This window comes from Megalobrama amblycephala, linkage group LG20 (assembly GCF_018812025.1).
Source record: "Megalobrama amblycephala isolate DHTTF-2021 linkage group LG20, ASM1881202v1, whole genome shotgun sequence".
Lineage (NCBI taxonomy): Eukaryota > Metazoa > Chordata > Actinopteri > Cypriniformes > Xenocyprididae > Megalobrama > Megalobrama amblycephala.
Window position 1 is genome coordinate 34070358 of NC_063063.1, and position 18427 is coordinate 34088784.

The 18427-nt window shown below is 36.5% G+C and overlaps 1 protein-coding gene across 22 annotated transcripts in view; it reads right to left on the bottom strand.

The window, feature by feature from the left end:
• Positions 1–18427, bottom strand: part of LOC125254972 (calcium-activated potassium channel subunit alpha-1-like) — an 87793-nt gene that overhangs the window by 3932 nt on the left and 65434 nt on the right. For 9 of the 22 annotated variants that reach the window (XM_048169808.1, XM_048169810.1, XM_048169807.1 and 6 more), the window contains 13 exons: positions 18116–18148; positions 16838–17161; positions 14968–15061; positions 9948–10071; positions 8120–8344; positions 7851–8043; positions 6950–7063; positions 6450–6533; positions 5046–5176; positions 4097–4291; positions 3880–3998; positions 3509–3724; positions 917–945 (listed from right to left, as the gene is read on the bottom strand). In XM_048169808.1, coding sequence (XP_048025765.1) covers positions 917–945; positions 3509–3724; positions 3880–3998; positions 4097–4291; positions 5046–5176; positions 6450–6533; positions 6950–7063; positions 7851–8043; positions 8120–8344; positions 9948–10071; positions 14968–15061; positions 16838–17161; positions 18116–18148 — 1881 coding nt within the window. The remainder of the gene's footprint in view (positions 1–916; positions 946–3508; positions 3725–3879; positions 3999–4096; positions 4292–5045; positions 5177–6449; positions 6534–6949; positions 7064–7850; positions 8044–8119; positions 8345–9947; positions 10072–14967; positions 15062–16837; positions 17162–18115; positions 18149–18427) is intronic. The other 13 variants (XM_048169815.1, XM_048169830.1, XM_048169829.1 and 10 more) reach the window with 5 other exon arrangements.

The window sequence follows — 18427 nt, forward strand, 5'->3', positions numbered from 1 at the left end:
ATAAACTTAAAATTCTGTAACTTTTTTTAAGTTAACTTTTTAAAACTTTTTTCACTTCAGCAATAATTTGTCAAATGTCGTCTTTGAAAAGAGATCAAAATTAAGTCATTCAAAATGTAAGACAGTTTAAGTTGGAAATTTCATTTTCAGGTCTATGCTCAAAAAGTGAATCGATTATAACTACAGTGTAAATATAATTTAGTACCACAAAATCCCCTAAAAATACAAAATGTTAAATAAAAAACATTATTGAACTAAAATATAGTACATTAATTTAATTGAAATAAAAAAATTCAGTAACATTTTGTAGGATTTCTTGAGCTCATATTTTCTTGTGCATTTCTCTACATATCTGTGACTAAGCATTTTTTTTTTATTATTTAAATGCAAACTTATTTTGGTGAAGGAATTTGAATTTTAGGGACTTTTTTTGAATATTTGAAAAAAACAAAACAACAATATTTAATAAAATTTCTTGATTTTGTATTTTCTTGTGCAGATATTTTTATTATATTTATTTTTTTTTTGATGAAGGCATTTGAGATCATTTGCAATGTAGGGACTTTTATAAATGATTTTGTTGTAATCATGCTCGTATGTTTGGAAATCAAAACCATGCAAACTACAGAGGAAGTATGTACTACAGCACTACAAACACTCGATCTCTACAGACGGTCGGATGGTAAGAAGCATTGTCATGGAGCTCGTACGGATCAAGACATCTACAGATCCGCTGAATCTAGAGAAGACGCATGCACTGCAGACATGACCTTCAGAACTGCCAAAAGCTGCTTTGCTTTCAGTCAGAAAGCAAAGAATTAATGCTGGCGTGACGTCTGAATGCACGGCTTTCAGCTCATAACCATCTGAATTATGAGAGATGGTTGCAGTAAATGACATGCATTTATTTCCATACCTGAGAGCCCTCTATTCGTCCTGGGCGCACTTAAAGAAAGGTAAAGGTAAATGTGTGAGTTGAAACATCCTGATTCTTTGATGCAACTCAATAAAATCTGCATGATGGATTTAAAAAGACGCCCAACAAAAGTATTTTAAAGCAAAGACTTCACAGCATCCATACAGAAAAAAAATATTTTATTATGTTTAAGATGTCGCATACACTAGTTCATTATAATCATATAAGAAAAATCTCTTACACTTGATATTTAGAGAATCAAAACTTTGGTGTGAGCATGTTACTATAGCGATGAACGTGAATTAAACACAAAGCAAACAAACGTCCTGCTTGCTTCTTTACAAAAACTCTCAAACATCGAGTCCTGCAGCATCACAACATTTTCCAGATTAGGTTGAACCAACCAAACAGGACATGAAGTTCAGTCCAAAAGGGTTTAACAGCCTTAGAAATATTGAAAGTGGAAGATAAAACGTGTCAAATGACTCTAGAACAGAAACATCTGAGCGTCAGCAGCAAAACGACACGCGCTTAAACTTCGTTTCCATCGAGAGCCGCCCGATCTGTCCAACATCATTCCATTAGGGTTTTTAAATCACAATGAATCTGTCAGTAACCTGACGCTAAAACCTGCTCAGGAATCAAGAGCGACATCTTGCCTTTGTGTCACGATCCAGAAAGCGCACGTTTCACAGCGGCGCACGTCAGCAGCTCGAACGAGACGTAAACACACGTCTTCGTGCATATGCTGTGCGTTTCTGTCAAGGCTGATCATGTGATTCTACTCTCATTCTGTCATCTGTCATCTCAAGAAGGCAGTGAATCGAAAATAAAACATTCTTTATGAGCACATACAGTATATTAATGTATGAATACAGTGAGCCCAAACATCTGAGAAAACAATGAACAATCTTACAGAAATGATATGGGATAAAATAAAGTAATAATTCTGATCCATTCTGGGTCAATAATAATCAAATGTTTTGTGACACTGACCTGCAATTGATTTTTTTTTTTTTTTCAGTTAAAATATGTACACTTTATTAGTCATTTTTAATTTCTCGACCTTTATATATTTTTATATTTTTAATATGTCTCGTCATTTATTTTAGGAATCTGTAATTGATTGAATTTTTACAGATTTTTCTTTACTGCAGGAATCCATGAAATGTTTGACATCATTTGTGTTGTGAATCTAAATTGTTAAAAAAAAATTGCAAATAAAATCGATCAATAAATTAATTAAAAATAAAATAAATTCAAGTTTATTTAAATTTTTACTGTAATTTATATTATCAGAAAATGTAATATTTAATAATAATATTTTATTGACTTTAATATTTTAAACTAAAATTACATTTATATTTTCAAGTCAACAAGTCAATAAAAATATTATTTTAATAAATAAATATGACATTTTCTGATCATATAAATTGCAGTGAAAATTAAAAAAAAATATATATTTTTTAACAATTTAGATTAACATCATTTCACAGTTAAAATATGTACACTTTATAGTCATTTTTCATTTGTAATCCTTTATATTTAGTGCATTTGTTTGCTATTTTTTTATATTTCTAATATGTATTGTTTGTTTATTTTATGAATCTGTAATTGACTGAATTATACAGATTTTTCTCTACCCATGAAATGTTTGTTTCAAAAAATTGTTCCAAAAAATTGCAAAGAAAATCAATCAATAAATAAATTAAAAAAAGAAATAAATTCAAGTTTATTTAAATTTTCACTATAATTATAATATCAGAAAATGTAATATTATTTATTTAAATTAATATTAAATAATATTAATCATTAATATTATTAAATAAATATTTATTTTATAACTTTTCATTGACTTGTAATATTTTAAACTTAAAATACACTAATCAAATCAATTCATTTTTTTCAATTAAAATATATACACTTTATTAGTCATTTTTCATTCGTTGTCCTTTATATTTGGTGCATTTATTTTTTTCTAATATGTATTATTTTATGATTTTTTCTCTACTGCAAGAAATGATGTTGTGAATCTAAATTGTTAAAAAAAATCACAAATTGCAAAAAAAAAAAAAAATAATGTAATTATCACTGCAATTTATATGATAAGAAAATGTAACGTTTATTAAAATAATATAATGTTTTGACTCTAATTGCTGAACACAAGCGTCAGACGTTTGGAGCTCAGTGTACGCGTGTGACGTGAGGCAGCAGCCGTGTTGCAGGAACATCAGGATGTCGAAGCACAAAGGCGTAACGCGTTCATGAGCCACACAAGCACTCGTCGGGTCGGCGTCGTGAAAGTCTAGGATTAAAGTGCAGTTAAAGTGCAAAATGGTAAAACGGATTAACTGACCCAACACAGTGTTACCCGTGTGAAGACACCAGTCATCAAACAAAACATGGTTTCTCGTGTAAACGGTGCCGGTGGTTTATACAGATGCAACATCAATTATGCTAAGTAAACATTTGATACGTCTGAAGTAAAAAAATAAAGTCCGGAATCTGCGTTTCTGATGAGTCCGTGACGTCACATGTCGCCAGAACAAACAGGCACAGCTCAAACGCACAGAAGCTTACAGAGGAACGTACTTCTGTTTGTCCCGCAGGTCACGGCTCCGGCTACGACCCGGCCGCACGGACGAGGGGATGGAGTGGCCGGACGGGCTCTTTTTGCTGGGGAAGTGGGTGGACTGAGCCGACAGGTTGGTGCGGGTCTGGCCGGCGTTGTGGTCGAATTGCATCAGGCAGAAGATCAGATCTGTAGGCACCAGCTCGAAGTCGTACGGAGGGTTTGTGATCACGTATCTGTAACGAGAGAGACAAGCGTTCACACGCCGCTGACGAGAAAAACTAAACTTGCTGATATGAGCTACCGTTCAAAAGTTTGTTTTGAAAGAAATTCATTCTTTTATTCAGCAAGGACGCATTAACTCTTTCGATGTGTAACAGCTCCTCCTCACCGTTTGGTGCACTGACTCGGCGATCCCAGGTGTGCGTCTCTTAATCGGTAGATTCCAAAACACAACATGTTGTACGTCTTCAATGCTTTACAGAATAAATCACCGTAACAGCCACCGTCCTGAAACAAACAACGATAAACATTATATAGTGGAAGAGGAACATCATCTTATGGCTGTTCAAACACTCGTATGTCAAATAAAGATGAATAAGTCTGACCCCGAGATCGGCGAAGGGTCCGTCATAGAGCGCCAGCTGGGCGACGCGGCATCGGTCTCTGTTGGCCAGGGTTTGTGGGGTGCTGTAACCTCCGCGCAGAGCGTTTTCCTCCGCCAGCAACCCCTCCAGCTCCGGCGTGGCACCGCCCGTCACCAGCGTCCGGATCAGAGTCAGAATATTATCATTGAAGTACGTCTGAGAGAGTAAGACAGGCCGGGAGAAGCATTAACCCCCTGATGTTCGGTCACTTAAGACCAAAACAAAACAAAAAAATGTTTTGAAATTTTTAAAAATCGCTACTTCATATGAAACTCTGCCATCACTGACTATCTGACCACATAAATAATCGTGGACTTGATTCGAAAAAGCTAAATGGATGTAAAAAAAACAGTCACACTTGTGTTGTTCGCAGTCAAAAATGACGACAAATGAACTGGTGCGGCTGTAACAATATGACAAAACTGAGCCAGAAGACTCAAATAAGACTGAAATCAGGTGGATTAAGCTCTGATGAAGCATTGCTGTTCATGTGTTACAAAATGTCCTCCTCTGTGTTCAGGTTTGACTGCAGTAAATTAATGCAAAAACTGACACTTCAAATCAACATTTCAAATAAAAAAATCAAAACTTTGACAAAAGTGTTTTTCTTTTTTCACTCCCTCCAGATGGCGCTAATCTGCCTTGAAAAATTAGATTTTTACAGGAATTGTCTCTATTTTAACATGAAATATTGCTTTAATTGAAAAGTAATAAAAAAATTAGATTTTTTTTGGTTTTATTTTCAGTGGGAAAAAATTATTATAATTATTCTACAAAATATTAATTAGTTCCATGAAATTCTCTCAAAATACAAAACAAAAAAATATTACATTACAGTGTTCGGTCACTTTTGACCGTGAACAACACAAGTGTGACTCTCAATGAGGCGCAGGTCAGTGTTTTCACTTACAGCACTCATCAGGGAATCCAACACGCTGACGGCAAACGCTGTCCCACAGGCGAAGGGTTGAGTGAGATACAGCTCCGTGTCGGGGTCATCGTCATCATCCTGGTCCAGAAACTGGACGTTTGAGTCGTTCACTGCAGACACACACACACACACACACACACTGATTGTTAAGAATTGAATTATTTAAGTGAGGATTATTATTAAAGAATATTCACAGGAAATAACAGGAAAACACAGGGTCAAAAATGAACACTTTTTGGAGCAACTTTCCAGGTCATTGACAGGTAAATTTTATTATAACAGTAAGAACAACAGCATAAAAAAAAACAATGAATCTAATCTAGATGAGGTTTTTCTCCAGAATCTGATAACACTGCTGAAATGAGTCATGAGTCGTGTTTCACCACATTTAAATGAAACTAAAAAAACAAAAACACACACACACACACATTTAAAATACATATTGCACAACAATGGACCATTTTAGGACTTTTTTTTGTATTCTAACATTTTTCATGACAAAAAAAAAAAAGATTTAACCCTCTGAGCTGCATTAACAAGCTGAAGTAACAAAAGTTTTAAACTGAACTTAAAAAAGTTATAGAATTTATGTTTATGAAAAATACACAAAAATACTATTTTCAATTTTTATATAAAATAGATTTTTTCCAAAACATGTTTTACTCTAAAACTGTGAGAAAATCAAATCCATACATCTAAACAATTTGTGTTGCAAATTTGGGGTTGATATCTCAAAAAATGTGCTTTTAGTAAGATTTTGTTTGGGCGCAGTACCAAATGTTTCCACTACATGAAATTCGTCTCCAATTCGCACATTTTTTTGACCGCAAGTTTGACCATTTAACCTTTCCGAATCATTTCAATGTTTATTTTGTGTCAAAATCTTTACCAAGTTTGTGTACCATTCTGATGAAGTAAGAAATTCTAAAATAAGAACAGAAAGTAACATTTTTTGTTCACACATATATATATATATATATATATATATATATATATATATATATAAAGAAAATGCAGTTTCATGGTCAGTAAAAAAAAAACATTTATGGCGGGAGAATATTGTCATTTCATTGGCAGAAGTGGCAGGAAGTTCATTTTGGACCCTGAACTGGTGTGTTTCCTGTCTGAGACGCTTTTTTATTTCTGAAAAGAGCATTCATTAGCAGTTTGACCACACAAAAGCACACAGGACTCACAGCATGCAACAGTCACACACAGCGCTCATGCCAACACTGAAAACACCCGAAAACAGCAACAGAGTGCATCAAAAGAAAAGCTGAAACACCGACGAAACCAAAGGAATAAAGTCCAGAGGATGAGAAATGAAGCAGGTCGTTCAGGTGTGGGACAGAAGCTCTGAGAGCCGCCCGCCGCGGGTCTTACCCAGCTCAGTTATCATTGGGATGTTGTTTCCGCTGCTCTTGTCCTGGCTCAGAGAAACCAGGGGCAGCAACTTGTCTGTTTTAACTAGCAGCATAAAACAACCAGTTACCATAGCAACTAGTTACCATAAACCCAGAAAATAGCTGCAAAATAAACTTACCAAAACCAGCAGTTACTAAAACAGCCGTTAACATGCAAACGTTATTCCTCATTGTTAATGTTACTTAAACTAAAGCTGAATTTTCAGCATCATTACTCCAGTCTTCAGTGTCACATGATCCTTCAGAAATCATTCTAATATGATGATTTGCTGCATTATTATCAATGTTGAAAACAGCTTCATATTTTAGTGGAAACTGTGATATATTTTATTTTTCAAGATTCTTTGATGAATAGAAAGTTCAAAAGAACAGCATTTATTAGAAACAGAATCTTTTGTAACATTATAAATGTCTTTACTGTCACTTCTGATCAGTTGATGAATGTGAGTGTGTTCTCACCGAGCTCTGTGATGATGGGAATGTTTGCTCCTGTGGTTATGGACACCTGCCGTACCAATCCGTGTACGGGGCTGTTCTCCGGAGAGGAGCGATCCATCCCAGGAGGAGTGAAACCTGGAGCAGGAACAAACAAAACCATTTCATTTCTTTCGGACTGCCTGTTTGGCTTTCACTATGAAATTTTTGTTTTGATAAATTGAGTTTTTGTCTCCTAAAAGAAAGAATCGATTCTGAACTTCCTGAAACAAATCGTCAGTAATTCAGTCTCACTTCCTGCTAAACCTACGTAGGTTTGTAACTAATTAGCATAATGCCAGTCTATTGGCTGAACAGCGTCTCTTTGCCCCGCCCTCAATTGCTGTAGTTGTACCTGAGACTGGAAGAGTTTGGTTCGTAATCGTTACGGTTCGTATCACCGTGAATCAAGAGCTGAGATTCAGATATGTTAACGAGTGTTTGGATTCTGTCCAATCAGAGCAGAGCAGCTCTCAGAGAGGCGGGGTTTAGAGAGACCGAATCTTTGATGGAAGCGTTTCAGACACTGAGAGAAAAGAGCTGATGCTGCAGTGGATATTATGAGAGAATTAAACTGTTTTGACCTTGGATGAGTGTGAACCTGTTGTAGAGACTCCAAAACAACATTAGGAGCCTTTAAAACAGCACAACAGGGGCACTTCTAGATATTTAGTCTTGTATCTAAAGTGGATTTATACTTAAAACAAGAAAAAATATCTGGCAATGGGGTCAAAATGGGGTCAGATATGTGTTTTTGTTTTAAGCATAAATCCACTTCATTTTCTGATACATTTTTCAGAAGACAAAACTCAATATCTTTATCTGCATCTCAAGTAAATGATATTTAATAATAGTTGTATTTGACGTATGTAATGGAATACCAGACCTTGAGAGTTGGCCTGCAGAAGTCCAATACTGTCATCAAACAGCATGGACTTGATGTTGAGAGACGCCAGAATACATTCCTTATCCTGCAGAGAGGCGTCGTCGATATTGTTCTGATTGGCTGACAGGATGACGCACATGTCACACAAGTTGATGTTGACGGCTCTCAGATCGGCCCGGCTCAATGGAGTGCCCTGAACACGTGACACGCATCAGAAACACGGCGCTGATACGGCATCATTGGTTTAACAGACAGAGACGCCCACTCACAGGTAAGATGGAGACTTTGGGGAAGTTGTGTAGTGTCTCCCACTCTCTCTTCAGGTACTCCAGAGATCCCACGAACACGATGGGCTTCAGCTCGTGATAATGGAAGTTACTGGCTCTCAGAGGCATCACCAGGTTACGCAGACCAATCAGGGCCGACTTCACGTCCCCAAATATACAAACCACTACGTGACCGCTCAAAACGGTCATCGCCGCCTCGCTCCGAGTCTGAGAGAGAACGACAGACAAATGTAATGTTTTAAATACTATTATATTTCGAACTGTACATTTGTGCAGTGGAATTAACTTTAAAGAAGATCATTTCATTCATTGAGATAACATGGAAGAAGGATTTCTGTCACCTGCTGGAAAACGAACACTTTTGACATGAAAATGACATGAAATTACCACTATAACCAGTAGATGGCGGCAGAGGACCGCTCATTTCCCATTTCCACTCCCTTTTATAGTTCTTTTCATGTGTTTTGCTCATGGATTTATTATAAAATGAATATTGACAAATTTTAGCAATGTTATTGAACTGAATTATGAAGTATAGCAAGAGTAGGAAAAGTCACAAAGTCTTCAATTTTCAGCAAAACAGTTGAAAAACAAAACAACAACAAAATTAATTAACACACAAGCTAACATACCTAATTTCCATTTAGTGTAAGTACTAAAATTACTAAAACCAAAATAAAAAAATAACTAAAACTGAAATAAAAAAAGTAATAAAACTGAGAAAAACACACAACTAAATTACTAAAAATAAAATGGAAAATATACAAATAAAATGTCATTTAAAACATGAATAAATACCATAATATAAAATATGATACTATAAAGGCCCCAATATACTTCAAACTAAAGTAAAAAAACTGATCTGACGTCATTTCGAACAAAATCAGGCCAAAACGAAACGAGTTCGAAACGGCTTGCCAAAGCGAACTCTCAGGAAAAGTTCGTTCCACCTGCAAACACCTTCGTACTGCCATTGGTCCGTGACGATAACGTAATAGGAGGTGTGCGCTGAGGCTCCGCCTTCTTTCACGTGGAACCCTTCTCTCTGACTCATTTCATTACTCGAGTTCGCTGAGGTAAGTCAAGTCAGCTTTATTTATATAGCGCTTTTTACAATGCAGATTGTGTCAAAGCAGCTTTACAGTGATAACTGGTACATTATTTTTGCTGCACAGCAGCTCTTAAAGAATAGTGTCAATGCAGTCAGATCAAAGCACTGTTGAATAAATGTCAAGTGTCCCCAACTAAGCAAGCCAAAGGCGACAGCGGCAAGGAACCCAAACTCCATCAGGTGACAGGTAAGATCTCCACAGGTGAAAGCATGAACACACTGGATAGCCGCTTTATAGTGCAAAATGAAGTTCTGATGAGGCCCTGACACTGTTTTTCATGTTTGATACTGTAAAGCTGCTTGAATAAAGTGCTATAGAAATAAACGTGACGTGACTGGAGAGCTCATTTGCAGAGCTTGTGCTAACAAAACAATGTTGTTATGATCAGACGCTTCTCTTATGCTTTCTATAAAAACTGCTTGCTGTTTTCTCATTTCTGTTGTGTTTATTTTGGTACTGAGAAGAAGTGCACGGCACGCTTTTATATATTCTTCTAACCGTCGCTCTCAGCAGAGTGGGCGGAGTCAGATGTTCGATTACAGCATATATATTTTGAACTTTGTTTTACCCCTAAACGAAGAACGGAAAAGAACTTTGTTTGAAGTATATCGGGGCCTTAACACTGGTCTGACATCTAAATACTGGAAAAATACTGCCGTTCTAAGATGTCATTTCACTCAATTCTGATTGTCTCTTACCAGCGTGACCTTCTCTATCTCTTTTGAAGGACACCAGTGAAACATGCCTGTAGAGTCATATTTCTTTATGTTCTCATCCATTGTTTCCATTTGATCGTGTCCTGGGACCAACAACGGGTCATGCCTGAAATAAACAAACCACAAAAAAAAAAAAAAACATTGAAAACATCTTGAGTTGGGAAAATTCATGTTCCGGTTCCAAGATCAATGACACGCTGTAGTCTTTATAAATCAGAAATTTTCAGAGAATGAATTGGATCCTGGAAAGCGCAGATTGTGTTACAGGACATGATGGAGAACAGGGTCGCAGCGGAGCTCTGGGGTCTCAGGGACGTTTGATTCGCCCATTAGAGGGGTGAAGGTTTCAACATGCTGTCAGAGAGCTTTTCCATCCGTCAGCCGCAGCCGGCTGTTGTGACTTTGTTTTCAATCCATCTCACTCCATCATTAGGCCATTAGAGGCTGAGCTGAGCTCTAGACGGCTCTCTTCACTTCCTCCAGCTCCCTGTCCATCAAATTTAATGCACACTGTGACAGCAAAACCGCACGGTCAGCACCGCGTGAGACGCCCGCTGTCAGAGCGAACAGAGGCCGCGGGCGGCGGCTCACCTTCACGCCAGTTACACGCTACTGCGCCACATTACATCACAAACACACGCATTCATGGGTTCATCTGAACATCTGTCACGAGCATGAGTCATGCTTCACCACAAATAACATCAGAAATGACATTAACAATGAAAAAATACTTTAAAAAATTGTTTTGCATACAGAAAATGAAGATTATTTTTAGGACCACTCAAACACCGACTCAGAGTAACTCAAAGTGTTATTGTTAAATAGCAAAAAAGATTTGATCACCTGTTGTGTTACTAAAACAAGTATAACATAATAACTATTACATATTAATATAAAATATATTATTAAAATTATATATATATAATTTATTATAATTTAAATATTTTTAAACTAAGTTTATACACATAATAGTTATATAGCATACTAAATAAAAAAATATTTTATCACCAATTTTGTTACTAAAACATAAATATAACACACACACACACACACACACACACACATATATATATATATATATATATAAACACACACACAAAATTTATTATAAATTTAAATGAAATTTTACCACTGTACCATATTTTACCACTAATTGAAAAACAATCATTTAGCTTGGTAAAAAGTTGAAGAATAACAATTTTTAATGTCATTCAGATTTTTTCACATTTAAAAAAGATTCGAAATGAACATCTCTTGAAAATAACGTCACAAAGCAGAACAATTGTCACGTTCTGTGTTTGAATGTTCAAGGACTTTTAGTTTGTCTTAATTACTGACATTGTTTCTAGCACATGTATCATTGGTTGTCATGGTTACTTACTGTTTAATTGATTTCACACACCTGTTCCTCGTTTTTATCCACAGTTAGTTGTTTATACCGCGGGTGTGGGATGTGTGTTATGTTTATTTCTCATGTTGGATTTTTCTTTTCTGATAGATCCGCTTCACCTCGTCTTTTCTTTATGCAAAATATAATCGACATCTTCTGATTTTGGCGCGTAACGTGACCTGGACACGTTTTCGTGATGGAGAGCTGAGCTGAGTGTTATCAGACGTGACATCAGACTGGACTCCATCAGACCGTCACTGACAGCAGATTCATAAAGACTCAATCTCTCACAGTGAAACAACGTTTAATGTTTCAACAAACAGCCTCGCTCGCTCTATTCCATACTCTCAGGGGCTGGATCTGTCAATGCCGAACACATTTGTACGATCCTCGCCAGCAGGAAATCAATATCTGGCTGATCTGCTCAGAGCGGTCAGGAGAGAGTGAGTGTGTCTCAGTCGGGTCCTGTAGCTGACCTGACACAAACACACTCACACACTCAAATACAGGCTGATACAAGACATATAATGTGGGATTATCATGGAAAACAGAGATCATGAATATACTGTAGAAATATCCTGGAGAAATGTTTTAAACAAAGATAAATGAAGTGATTATTAGATCACTGAGATTTATGAAGAAGAAGAATAATGGCACTAAGTTACTGAACAAACACTAGAAAAAAAGGATCTATTTTGAAACAGTTTTCACTCAGAAAATACTAATAAATTTCACAAATAATTACAAAGAAACGGCAAGTAACACACCGAATTAAAACTTAAAATTTATTGTAAAAAAATGCAGTCCAATAATCTTTTATTTACAACTTGTAGTGGGAAAGCAAAATATATAACTAGATAAAAAAGTTTGTCAAGACAAACTTTGAAGTTGGCTTGAAAAAGCCTAGCCAGAAAGTTTGAAGTAGTTTTAAAAGCTTAAAGTTTGAAGGTTTTCAGTTTGACAGTTTTAGTTTAGCAGTTTAGATACTCTAGGTGGTTGCTAGGGTGTTGATATGTGGTTGCTAGGGTACTCTGAGTGGTTGCAAAGGTTTTATGTGGTTGCTAAGATGTTGCTATGGTTGCTGAGGTACTTGGGTAGTTGCTAAGGTGTTGCTATGCGGTTGTTAAGGTACTTCAGGTGGTTGCTAGGGTTTTGCTATGCGGTTGCTAAGGTACTCAGGATGGTTGCTAGGGTGTTGCTATGTGGTTGCTAAGGTATTCTGGGTGGTTGCTAGGGTACTCAGGATGGTTGTTAGGGTGTTGCTATGCGGTTGCTAAGGTACTCTGGGTGGTTGCTAGAGTGTTGCTATGTGGTTGCTAGGGTACCCATGATGGTTGCTAGCGTAATGCAATGTGGTTGTTAAGGTACTTACAATGGTCGCTAGGGTGTTGCCATGCCGTTTCTAAGGTATTCTGGGTAGTTGATAGGGTGTTGCTATGTGGTTGCTAAGGTACTGCTATGGTGTTCTGGGTAGTTGCTATGTGGTTGCTAGGGTGTTGCTATGTGGTTGCTAAGGTATTCTGGGTGGTTGCTAGGGTACTCAGGATGGTTGTTAGGGTGTTGCTATGCGGTTGCTAAGGTATTCTGGGTGGTTGCTAGGGTACTCAGGATGGTTGTTAGGGTGTTGCTACGCGGTTGCTAGGGTGTTCTGTGTGGTTGCTATGCAGTTTCTAGGGTGTTCTGGGTGGTTGCTATGAGATAGATAGATTAAATGAGTTTATGAGTTTGAATGAGTTCCAATGGATTAGAAATAGTACATAGAATGGCAGTTTAATTGAGTCTAATGGGCTTCCGTAGTTTAAATGTGAATTTTGACAATTGGAGTTTGAACAGTCTTGGCTCATTTGAACATTCCGTCAATGAAAGTCAATGGGATTTTTTCGAGTTTTAATAGTCATTTTTAGGAAAACCGTAAGTCCGATCAGTTAGAAAAGATATAGCACACTAACTCTAACTCGAGTCAGAACAGTCTGAAGGTTTGAGCCGAATTAAGTAGTTCTAGCTTTAACGCTCTAGGAGGAGTCAGAGTCAGAAATTTTAGTCTCAGAAAAATAAGTTCAAATAGCATTTCAGCCAACTTAATGATAATATAACTACGATAATGGCCTCAGACTGAGGGGTGTATCATTTTATAGATAGGGGTATATAATTTTTTAAAATGTTGTGAGTCTAATTTTGTGTGTGTGTGTGTATATAAATATATTTGCTTTATATATATATATTATAGTCAAACCAAAAATTATTCAGACACTTTCACCTGACCATGATTGTGTTATCTGACATAATTAAGATTCATATTTTATTACCATTTTTTTAAACTATAGTGAATAAACTGTATTAATGAATAAAATGTTGAATGTCTCTGAATAGATTTTGGTTTGACTGTATATACAGTATATATAGCTTCGTATGACAATAAAGCAATCATGTACAGTGATAATATAACTATGACACTGGCCTCAGATTGAGGGTGGCAGAAATACTAGATGATGGAGTATTTAGGTTATTTTGCATTGTTTATTATGAATGTGTGTAACACACACAAGATCCATTGGCTGAGCTGATGTTCTCCAGGCTATGAAGAGCGCTGTTGCCCTGAGAGAGCTCTCTTCCCTCACATCACCTGACACTAACATGCTTTCTAAAGAGCCCGATTCAATCTGCTCTTCATTACTAATTCACTCGGGCCTGCAGGCTCTGACCGCAGCTGATACGCTACACCACAGTGTTTTCTGTCGCTTGTACAAGCAAAAGAGCCCTAAGGCTACAGCAGAACGGTGCAGACAATGAAACGGCTGGAATAAAAGTACCCTGAAACGGCTCATACGCGACTATCCTGCTGCGTCTGTGTCACATGCCCACACTGACACAACACAAGCACAGATCTCACATGAGCGGCCGATGAAGGAAGAAAGAAGGCGATCTTCAGCGCTGGAACATGAACGTTAGTAGTTTTGCTGATCGTTATTTATAGTAGTTAAACAGCAGCAACTCTAAAAGTTATTTAAATAAATTTGTAAACATATAACTTCAGATGATATTTCCTTTTTGCAATCAGAGCAGTTTTTATCTGCTCATTTTATTACACAAAATACTGTTACACTATATATATATAAATCACTTGTTGTTAATTACTGTCCATATAATATGAATCATTCCCGTCTGCTGTCTTGATAAAGTATTCAGAAGATATTATTCTCATTCCATCATTGCATATTAATGGCTTTTATTAATTCAATAGCGGCTCTTTCATCCGTCAAAATCAATAAATGGATCTTTAATTCCAGCGGACAGGATAAAAGGCAGGTACTCGGAGTTAAAAGCAGGCGGCGTGTCGGACAGCACTAAGTGCGGGCGGGACTGCAGAACTACAGCCTGAGGCAACAGGGACCGATCCCGGCCTCTGATTGGCTGGAGCCGTGCGGGGATAGAGATGCCCCGCGACCTCGAAAACACACTCACGCTAGTGCGCACGCATGATCTCGTGCAGGGCTTACGTTTGAATATATCACAGACTTGGTGTTTGACATTTTCTGAAATATGTGAGGGGAAACCATCCATCAGTGTTTTACAGTTGTGTTTATTGAAGCAGAAACACATCTGAGCTCTTACCTGATTTTTGGCGAGCAAGTGGGCGACGTCCTCATGCCTCCATTACGCTGCTTTTTCTTGGGCGACAGAGCCGACTGCTGCTCCTCCTCAACTACTGAAACACCAGAGACAGTGTGAGACGCCACAAAACTCGCTCATTACAGGGATAGATCAGACAAAAATGACAATTCTCTCAGCATTTACTCCATCTCAAGTTGTTCCAAACCTGTATGAATATCTTTGTTCTGCTGAACACAAAAGAAGATATTTGGAAGAATGTTTTTATTTACTACGATAGTATTTGAGGAATTTGGTTCCAAAACGCGATAAACAAAAAAAAAAAAAAATTGAGTTTCCGCCAAAATCAGTATTGTATCTGGTCAGTATTGAAAAGTAATTTATTAATTTTGCGCAAAATGCGATATCCGTCGTGTTATTCTGTCATGTTTTCTCCCTTTCTTTCCAAAACGTGACAAACGCTAGTCTACTTTTAGCAATATATCCGCTCTCAACCAATCACAGCGCACCATTCCACGCTCTGTAAACATTGAAGGCTTTTTAAAAAGCGTTTTTAATACCAATGTACTCCGCAAATGTGTTTATTTAACCGTGCGGTGGCGCCAGATACTCTTTAATCGGTAATGACAAATAATTTATAACATTAACAAGATGACCCGTTGAATTCATTTTGAGAGCGAATGTCTGTAAAATGCCTGAATATAAGATAAATATTGGCAACATTTAGACTCTGTCATATACTGTATGTGAATCAACCTACTTTGTGTATTTTCAATTTGAAAAATAACTTTTATATTGATGTATTAATTGCATTTTGAAAAAAAAAAAAAGTGTCATGGATTTATTGCATTTTGGGGAAAAATAATACGTTTTTATAATAAACTTTTTAAAATCAAAATGTAGATTTGAATTTTTAACGTTTTTTTAACCAAAAGATGCTAAGTGAAAGTTTGAAACAGAAAATAGTGGTTTTCATCTTGCTGCTTTCTTGGTAAAGAAAACACATTTTTACTCAAATTAATCAAAATGGAGTTATTGCGTTTTGGAACAAAACTCTTCATTTTTTCCTACTATGATAGTCAATGGGGGGGTGAGATCAGCTTGGTTAAAAACATTCTTCCAAATATCTTCTTTTGTGTTCAGCAGAATAAAAAATCATACAGGTTTGGAACAACTTGAGTAAATGCTGACAGAATTGTCATTTTTGGGTGAACTATCCCTTTAACAAACCATCAAAACACACAGTCAGACAGCTGTAGGAGAAAATAAGGAGGGATGAACCGTATGGAAAGAGGAAGAGTGGGAAGTTTGAGTGGGAAGTCTGATCTTTACCAGCTCTGTACAGCGTTAGTTTCACACGTACCACCATTAAAATGGATTATTTCACTCACTTTTTAAACGCATTCGCCCTGATATATGGACAAACAGCTTTCAAAAAGGGTCTAATATTAATTACTATATTAATATTAGTTACTTATATAATATAACTAAAATGAACTAACTCATCATTAACCTTATCTGCCAATGGCTGGTGAAAGAAATGCACAGTGCCTAACTGCCCATTTTTAATTAAATAATGCAAATGAATTATGAAGTAATAGTTAATTATGTCTACAGTTAGTTTAGATTTAACTATAAACATTTTTGCAATGTAAAAAAACTTTATAATAAATTTTTACATTTGAAATATTCATGAATTTTATTAAAAGTGGCTTGTTTTTTGGTTTTTATTTTGCCCCCAACTCTTCTAAACATCGTAAACGATAAAACACACTGATTTAGTATTTTTCCAATGATGAACACAGGAGCGTTTTAGTATTTCTAAACTCTGTTAGTCCACATGCATTTCCCACAATGCCAGGCCGAGTCTTACAGAGTGTGCGCGGGCCGGTGGTGGAGGAGGAGCCGTGGCTGGAATGATATCTGTATTTAACGGGCAGACTACAGGCCCGATGCAGACGGCTGGCATCAGCTCCTGTGCCCGCGCCGCTCTGATCCAGTTCTCTAGAGCTGGCCAGACTGAGTCTGTGCAGGTATGAGGCGGCGGGTGACAGCAGACTCCCTTTACGGTTATTTACTACAGACACTGACACACGGACGCCTGAGACAGCAGGGGGCGCTCTCACTGCGCTCGGCGCTCTGCTTAGGGTGGGTTTAGGATTCTGGGGCTGGAATGTTGGATTGAGCTCATCGTTTACTGTCGGACAAGAAACATTCATAATCAGGCAGATTTCACTGGATATTTTTTTTTTATACTGTTGCTAATGAGTGAATGATATAATTTTAAAACTTCAAAATGTATTTTAATATTATTTATTCAATTTAAAGTGAACATTTAGCTTTAGTATTTTTATTGGATTTTTTTTTTTTTTAATTCAATGTTACTTTTAATACACTGCCATCTTGACTAACAACTGTTGTCAAACTGTTGTTTATTGTTATTTAATGTGATGCTTGAAAAAAACATTTTTTATAATAGAAAAAATAAATCCAGATTTAAATCCTGTGCAGGATTTTTTAAAATATTGATTAACTGTACTAAATAATTTAAAAAAAAAAAAAGTTTGAATATTGACATCTTTCAGGTAGTAGGGACATTTCCAAACTAAAATTAGCTGACATATTCTGCATTATTCTACATAAAAAAAACTTCACAAACAATGAAAACATATGAAAGCTAAAGCACAAGCCGTTTATGAGGTTCTAACTCCACATTATCAGAACTGCAGTGCAGCAGCGCCACCTGGTGCTGGATGAGAGCAGGTGCATGATATTCAGATAGAGGAAACACACAGACCCCTGAAAGCATTTGAACACTTATAGCCTGTGTGAACTGATTTCGCACATCCACTAAATATTATCAGTGAGCTAAAGAGTTATACGTCACTGCAGCATCTGCTTTTGAATGACACTTGCTTTGATAAATGCAATTACATATTTACTGTATGCGTGATTTAGTTGTTCAAATACTTTTTGGGGGGCTTCTGTATATAAGCCTTCTGCAGCTGGTGTTTCTACACCTTAATTTGCACAAATACACCAGAACAAATTATTTACAAGTAAAACATGAACAGAAAAATGAATGAAGGAAGTGAGGAAGAAACGACAGCAGGTTAAGAAACATATGAGTAAAAATGAGGGACAGACTTACTTGATTTGATGTATCCGTTATAGTTACTTTTAGCTGTGAAAATGCAAAGACAAAATGAAGTTAAGACACATGGAACAATGAAATGATGAACCAGTGAGCATTTGAGTAATGAAAGCCAAAAATGCAAATAAATCGGCTAGTGTGGGTGTTTTTTTCTCTCTACAGAACTGACCATCTTAAAAAAGCAATAGTCTATAAATTAACATGTTAAATAAAAGTAAAAAAAAAAAAAGGAAAAGAAAAACTACACAAACTCTTCAAGGGAAATATTAGCCCAAAAATCATGCACATACTTAGACGAAATAGTACACT